Source organism: Rhineura floridana, chromosome 7, assembly GCF_030035675.1.
Source record: "Rhineura floridana isolate rRhiFlo1 chromosome 7, rRhiFlo1.hap2, whole genome shotgun sequence".
Lineage (NCBI taxonomy): Eukaryota > Metazoa > Chordata > Lepidosauria > Squamata > Rhineuridae > Rhineura > Rhineura floridana.
In genome coordinates, this window is record NC_084486.1 from 122,511,542 (window position 1) to 122,519,752 (window position 8,211).

General features: G+C 44.5%; 1 protein-coding gene across 4 annotated transcripts in view; it reads left to right on the top strand.

The window, feature by feature from the left end:
* LOC133389452 (vomeronasal type-2 receptor 1-like) overlaps positions 1-7,819 on the top strand; it is a 59,804-nt gene extending 51,985 nt beyond the window's left edge. For 3 of the 4 annotated variants that reach the window (XM_061637117.1, XM_061637120.1, XM_061637121.1), the window contains exons 4-6: positions 3,278-3,505; positions 4,545-4,668; positions 6,270-7,819. In XM_061637117.1, the coding sequence (XP_061493101.1) occupies positions 3,278-3,505; positions 4,545-4,668; positions 6,270-7,261 (1,344 nt within the window). In that variant the 3' untranslated portion in view covers positions 7,262-7,819. The remainder of the gene's footprint in view (positions 1-3,277; positions 3,506-4,544; positions 4,669-6,269) is intronic. The other variant, XM_061637119.1, reaches the window with a different exon arrangement.
* The last annotated feature ends 392 nt before the right edge of the window (positions 7,820-8,211 follow it).

An 8,211-nucleotide genomic window follows, 5' to 3' on the forward strand; every position in this document is an offset into this window, starting at 1 on the left:
ACAAAGTGACCTCCCCCACCCTCTCTGGCTACTGTGCTGCATTTGCAGTATTTTAACTTTTTTGCATCTCAGGGGAAAATGTTTGCTTGGGTGCGTGTCCCTTAGTTGGTGGCAGGGCAGGGTCTGGGAGGTGGTTAAGTGAGAGAGATTATGCTTGCTGGCTGAGGGGGGGGGTTGCACTTGGTTTGACATGTACAGATCTGAGTGGTGGCCTCTGCCTCCGTCCCCACCTCCCTTACCAGCGGAGAGACCACCATTGCTATCTTATAGATAAAAAGAATTATTCTACTACCTCTGTATGTGTATGTTTATTTTTAATGTTGTTTTAGGCTACTTAGATGTGCAGGAGCCAAGGCAGGCACCTTGTAGGAGTTATTTTTAAAAAGTAACTGAAATGTAATTGTAGTGATTACTTTTGAGAAAAGTAAAGTAAAGTAATCAGTTACTTTCAGAGCAATTGCAATTGCAACAGTAATTACTACTTTTTGGGCCGTGTAATCGTAACTTTAATTTATTACTTTTTAAAAGTAATCTTCCAAGCTCTAATCCAAGTGCACGAACATTAATGTGATTTATTATCAGTTTAGGAAAGCAAAGGTTTTTTGGTGGTATTTCTAATGCGGATTTATGAACTAGCCTGCAACATCATATGGACAGTGGTGAATTAATGAGGACACAAAACTATAACATTGCAGATTACACAGTCATATGGATGGGCCCTAAATGCAGAGATGAAGAATGCAGTTTTGTAGTAGAAGGAAACTGCCCTACTGGTAAAGATAGTTTCTTTAGGTTAAAGGGTCTATCAAGTGACCCATTAACATATGTAAAGTTTTGGCCAAGAGAAGATGTGTTACCATATGAACAAGCGCAGGACCAGGACCAGTGCCAGCGGGCAGCCAGGTCAAGCACTGCCCAAGGGCCCTTGCAGCTGAGAGGAGCTTCTGTGGCTGGGGCTGGGAGGGTGGAGGTCTTGCTCCATGATCCATGTCAGCATCGAGTTGTGGGGCGTGATCATAAATCATGCCCTGAGACCTGATGCTGGCCCAGATCATGGCATTGGAGCTCCATCCTTCCATGCAACACCTCCCCCATGCAACTGGCATGGGCTTAAATAAGCCTAGCTGCATGACCTTCAGTGTTACCGTGCCTACCGCCAGCCAACCACATGCCCCCATCACCATCTTGGATGGTGGCATGTGTGCACATGCAGCATGCTAGCACACTGATGCAGCAATGCAGGAAGTTGTGCCGCTGGACCTATTTAAACCAGTCCCAGATGCATTGTGGGTATGTATGCAGAGAGCCCTCTGCAGTCTGGTGCCTAAGGGCCCATTGCAGTATGGTGCCAGCCCTGGATTGGCCCTCCTCCCCCTCATCTGGCTGGAGGGCCCCCTCATCCTGGAGAAGAAATGGCTTACGTGTCTGAGGTGAAGTTGGAAGCTGAAAGGGCACAGAGAGGCTTGACTGCTCTGTATGCTGAACCCCAAGTGATGGCTTTGTGGAGTCCCCTAGAAACCTAATGGGGAAGCAAGATCTCTTGGGGGTATTAATGCTGAGACTCCCTCCATCTTATGCTCAGGTTGTATATATCATATATCATAAAGACATCACAGTCTCCACTGACCATTCCAAGGAAACCAAACCCTGGATAAGTGCAAAAGCCCTTGGAAGTCCGCATGGAAATTGGGTGTGTGCAACAATATATTGCCTGCATGGGGCATGGTAGCTGAAGAAGAAGGGCTGCTAGGGACATGAGCTCTGTGGGATCACTGGTAGTTGGCACTCCAGAGAAGGAATGTTCCCTTTCTGTTTATTTGTTCTGCCATCATTAGACCTTATTCTTCAAGACCTATCTGTCCATCCAGCGTTATGTTCTTTGTAACTCTGTTCTTAAGTCATGGCAAAAGCAGATTGATATTATATATGAATGATTATTTAAGTATTTTGCTACCCTGGGCTCCTACTAGGAGGAAGGGCCTGATATAAATCTAATTAACAAGAACAATAATTTGTGCCTTGTCTTTCAAGGCAAGGTCTCACAAGGTAGCTTACAATAAAAAAGTTACAAACAAAACAGTTGAAAAGTATTATTAAAACAGTATAATATAAAATCATATAGAAAGCAGCAGCAATAAAAGGTTTGGTGGAATAAAAAAGATTTGGGTCTGGTTGAAGCAGGGATGGGGAATCAGAGTCCTCCAGTTCTTGGTAGACTTCAGCTTCCATCATTCCTAGTCAATATGACCAATGGTTAGGGCAGAGCTTGGAAAAGTTACTTTTTTGAACTACAATTCCTGTCAGCCCAATCCAGTGGCCATGCTGGCTGGGGCTGATGGGAGTTGTAGTTCAAAAAAAGTAACTTTTCCAAGCTCTGGGTTAGGGTTGATGGAAGTTGTACTCCAACAACACCTGGAGGTTCACAGGTTCCCCATCCCTGGCTTAAAATCTGCAAGAGAGGGGGCCATGTGACATGGTCAGGGAATGTATTGCCACAAGTGTGAATCCACGATTGAAAAAATGCTGTCCCTGGTATTGTTTAATATGTTTTTTTAATTGTTTAATATGTTTTTTAATAATTTTGTAACCCTTTTTTGAGGTTGTTTTTTAAAATGTTTTTAATGCTGTTTTGTTTTAATGTATTTTAAGACCTGTTTTTATGATGTTTTAAAGTGTTTTAGTGCTTTGTTTGCTGCCCTGGGCTCCTGCTGGGAGGAAGGGTGGGATACAAATTAAATAAATAAATAAATAAATAAATAAATAAATAAATATTGACTTTAGTGGCAGTCCAGAAATCAGGGCCTCTAAGGCTGATCATATGGTCCAGGCAGGTTCATATGGATTTATGTATTTCAAATAACCTGGTCCTAAACTAGAGTTGGGGAACCTGTAGCCCTCCAGATTTTTTTTACTACAATTCCCAACAGTCTTAGCCAGCATGGCCTGTGTCCTGGCATGATGGGAGTTGTAGACAAGACACATCTGCAGCATCTCAGGTTCCCCACTTCTGTCCTAAACTATTCAAGATGTTAAAGGCTGATGCTAGTATTTTAAACTAAGTCTGGAAACAAATGGGTAACCAATACAATTGATGCAAAACTGATGTAATATCAAACCACCTAACCCCTTGGCTGGTGGCTGAATTTTACACCAGCTGAAGTTTCCAGCCTGCCTTTAAAGGAAGTCCTATATAATGGGGCATTACAGTAGTCTAGTCTGGATGTAACCAGCACAAGATGAGTTTGATAAGTTCTTACTTTTATCTCATGATTCATAGTTAATGTACTACATGAAGAATGAAATGAAATTCACAGTTCTTGGCGAGGATGTAGATATAAATGAGAAGGGAGATGTGTATACTTCATATGACGTTCTAAACTGGCAGAAGAATGAGAATGGTGAAATTGCCTTTGTGCCCGTTGGAACATTTAACATGACTGGGGAAAACGACATGGAATTTCATGTAAATAATGATTCAATATTTTGGAACAATCCAGCAGAAGCAGTAAGTAGGTTGTTTTCAATACCTTCCCCTAGTTTATCCATCTATGTTACTATGACATCCTCTCCCAAATTCCACAGGTATCTTTATTTCTGCTCTTATATGTATAGCTGCATAATATTTATGGACTTTTCATATTTTAATGGTTTGTTCATAATTAGTAGAAAAGGGGGACAAAGGTTGCCTATATTTTCAAATAAGAGACACAACTCCAGCTAGTCATGGGATTGCCGCCTGTCTCCTTTGGTTTGTTTTAATTAATGTATGTATGTATTTATTTAAATTCCTCCCTTCTACCCAGCAGGAGCCCAGGGCGGCAAACAGAAATGCTAAAAACACTTCAAAACACCACAAAAACAGACCTCAAAATACACTAAAACAAAACGTTAGAATCATTTTTTTAAAAAAGCTTTAAAAACATCTTTTAAAAAAAGCTTTAAAAACATATTATTAAAAAAACATATTAACAAGCAATGTAGCCGGTTTATAATTTCCAAACAGATTTCCTAATTTTTTAAAAAATGTCTGATTGTTCTTTAAAGAACAAGAAAACAGTGTCAACCCTGCCTATAATGCATAATACTGGATTTGGATCCCATCTTAATTTGCCCATATTAGTTGGTATGCAAATTTATGTCATGGACCTGTCCTCAAGTCCGTTAGGTACCAAACTATGCCCCTGGCTGAGAGTGTCCTTAAGTAGTTCTCATCATCAATGTAACTGAGTGAAAATGGTGTCCCAAAATTCTCCACCTTCTTGGCATCCTCTGAGGGCAGGAAAAATTCTCCCAGAGCTCTTTGTGGAGTGAGGCTGTCCATCAGCAGTGGTAGAGGTTCTGCTACTTTCTTTCTCCTGCCCCCTCAAGATTTTAGCACTAGCAGCAATTGCGGCCTGCCGTTTTATATCCCCCACAATGCTCCAGGCTAAGCATCATTCCAGATTACTGAGGAGGGCCAGGGGTGGGGGAACACAGACAGTTCCTTATCACATGGCAGAAACAGATACATTGGAGAAATACAAGATCTTTTCTGTGCTTTTCAGCGTCCACGCTCCACATGCAATAAGAATTGCCAACCTGGTTATCGGAAGGGGATCCTGCAAGGAAAGCCCTCGTGCTGTTATGACTGCATAAGATGTGCAGAAGGACAGATCAGTAATATAACAGGTACAGTTGCTTATCAGTATTTCAGCCAAGACTGGGGGGTGGGGTGGGGGGACAACAGTCATTGACTCTGGGTGATATCCAACTAAGTCATACTCAGATAAGACCCATTAAAATAAAAGGGCCTACTCTGAATATGACTAAAACACCCCCCTTGTGTTTTAGATCACTATTCTTCAACTTTGGTCCCCAGATGTTCTTGGACTACAACTCCCATCATCCCCAGCCAGCTTAGCCACCAGTCAAGGGATCATGGGAGTTGTAGTCCAACAACATCTGGAGACCTAAAGTTGACGAACACTGTTTTAGATGGTGCACACATTTGCTGCACCATCTTAGCATTCTCTATTCTCTCACACACAGGAGGGAATGGTTCCTTTAAGGCAATGCTTGACAGCTGCAGTTTCTATAAGTACTTGCATTAGAAATCTAGGCTGACCTCTGTGTATACATGTATAGGACAGCTCAGTTAATGCCATAGGCCTGGAAAGAAGCTTTAGTAAATTACTGCAATTCACTCTGAAATCACATACACTACAGTATACCATGGCTGAGTGGAGATTTAAACTCAGGTCTGCCCAGGTCTAGTCTGGGTACCATGTGTTCTCAGGCCAGTCTCTGAGCCCATCAACCAGCAGTTTGAACCTCTCCAGTCCTATAGCTTCTGTGTCTGTTTTTAGGGCTGATTTTGTCATTGGTCCCGTCCTGGATTCCAGCTTGCTCCTTGTGATCAGGCCCCTAGTTAATGTCACCCAGTAGTTCTTGGTTGTCCTAACAGCAGCAGCAGACAGCAAGGGAGAGTGGGGTGGGGCGCCTTTGCTTGCCTGGCTTCCCATTGTGGAGGTCAGTGCCGGTACCTGAGACGGGCAGGCAGCAAGGTAGGCTGCGCGGTGCGGGCGCAGCAGTGGGAGTGTCAGGTTGGCTCTGTTGTTGCGCCCACACCATGCTGACCTCCCCAGTACCTCCCCCCTCCCCCCTCAGGTGCCTTCAGCGACCTCCACGTTGGGAAGCCACTCTACCCCACCGCATCCCGCTCTCCCCTGCTGATGGATAATGATCTCTCTGTGGTTGCTCAGCAGTGAGAGAAATGCACTCTGCGACTGTTCTGGGGCACTTTTTCTTCTCTTCTTCATACATCTCAAGGCTGTGCTCTCCTGTCTCTGAAAACAGGTGCCAGGGCTGAGCCCCAGTGAGCTCTGGCACAAGTGAAGCTCAAGGAGGAAAGTTTTGCACCCCAAGGGCCACATGGGTAATCTTCTGAGGGCCACATGCCAGTGGTAGGCAGAGCGAGAGGCAAAAATGGGCGGACCAACTAATGTAAACTTTCCATTTGTACAGTTTCTACCCACATTCACACTCCTTTCTGTGTCCTCCATTCAGGCAAGCAAAAGAGCATTATCAGAGTTCACGGACACCTTCCAGCCAGGCAAAAACACTGGGGATGGGGTAAAGCATGGCCGGTGAGAGGTGTGGCCTGAAAAAGTTCCAAGGGCCAGAGAGAGAGGTCTGGAGAGTCGCATTTGGCCCCTGTGCCTGAGCTTCCCGACCCCTGCTCTATGACTTTTTTGTTTAAAAAAAATAACAATTTCTGGTTTCTTCTCCAGATGCAAGGGAATGCATAGCCTGCAAAGAAGATTACTGGTCCAATGAAGACAGAAGTGTGTGTGTGCTTAAGGAGGTGGAGTTCTTGGCTTATGGAGAAGCTTTAGGAATGACGCTGATTGCTCTGTCTGTATTCGGCGCTTGTGTTGTCATGGCAGTGACCGGTGTCTATATCAAGTTTAGGAGCACAGCTCTTGTGAAAGCAAATGACCGCGAACTGAGCTTCCTCATTCAGTTTTCTCTCGTCGTAACCTTGATGACTTCTATCCTTTTTATTGGTAAGCCAGAAGACTGGTCCTGTATGTCCCGCCAGGTAACCCTTGCCTTGGGTTTTTCTCTTTGCCTCTCTTGTGTCTTGGGAAAGACTGTGATGCTCTTCCTGACACAGCTGGCAAAAAACTCAAAGGTTGCCGAGAAAGTGCGAATGTCCATAAGGCCAATTTTCCAAAAAATCATTGTCCTCAACTCTGTCCTCGTGGAAGTAGGCATCGTCTGTGCCTATCTCATACTTGATCCTCCCCATATGTTAAAGAACACCCAGTTCTCAATCACGAGAATCATTTTTGAATGCGACGAGGGCTCCATCTTGTACTTGTGCGTCATGTTTGGCTTTGATGTGTTCCTCGCCATCCTGTGCTTCCTCACGGCCTTCGTGGCTCGCAAGCTGCCCAATAACTTTAACGAAGCCAAGTTTGTCACCTTTGGCATGCTGGTCTTCTTCATCGTCTGGATATCGTTCGTCCCCGCTTATTTAAGCACGCGGGGGAAGTTCAAAGTGGCTGTGGAGATCTTTGCCATTTTGGCTTCCAGCTTTGGTTTGCTGGGGTGCATATTTGTGCCGAAATGTTACATTATCTTGCTGAAACCTTTAAGAAACACAGAAGAAATAGTGGGGGGCCGAGCAGCCACCAACGACAAGAGCGCCCCGCCAACTTCCGCCTCTTGCACCAGTGAAGTCAACAACACTACCGTGTCCACGGTCCTTGAAGATTAGAGCTTTCTGAGCTTTTGCCTGTCATCAATTCCACTAGTTTATTTGCACACCTTTTTGCCCCTCCTCTTTGCTGAGAGAAAGGAAATACCTTACCAAACTTGCCCCTTCTGCTTGTTGGGGAATAATAGCACAAATAAAGCATGCCGAATTGCTTGCTGAGAAAGTAATGTGAGGAGCTTTGTGTTTTCATGATGACATATATTGGCTTAGATCCAACCCTCTGCAAGCAGAAAGGAACTTCTGCTCACAAAAGGGAAGGGGTCATTCATTTCCAACACTACTCTCAGCTGCAACCTCCAGCGCCACATCAACATTACTTTGGAGTGTTGATTCTCTGACCCTCCTGAGTGGCTGAGTGAGGAGGGTATGTGTGGAGGGGACAGCAGGAAGGAGAAGACAGGGAATCCCCATTCCATGAGCAGCAGTCCACTCATGGTTCATAGGATCCAGCCCCTATGATTCCACCTGTAATAGGCCAGCCATTTAAAACAATACAATCAGTGACTTTTCCATGTAAAAAGCAACCATCTCAACATAGCATCAGCTAACTGCATGAGAGTGCCTGTAATATTTTCCAATAAATCCAATTATGTACAGCTTGCTTCATGTTGCATTTTATGTTAACGGGGCGTTTCAACAGAAGCTCACTTTTCAGCTGATGTTATATTACTAATTCCTTGGGCAAACTTTGAATTCTCCTGGATCTATTACTCTGTAAGAACCTCTACTGAACATAGGAAACTGTCTTATACTATGTAGCAGACAACAGGGCAGCATGAGCGGGGGGGAGCATTGCTCACCTGGCTTCTCAACACTGAGCGTCGCTGCTGGTTACTGAGGGAGGCAGGCTGCAGGGAGGTCAGCACGGTGCCAGTGAGGTGAAAGAAGCATCAGATTGGCTGCGGCTCCCTGCTGCCTCGCTTCTCTCTGTCTCAGTAACAAGCAGAGAC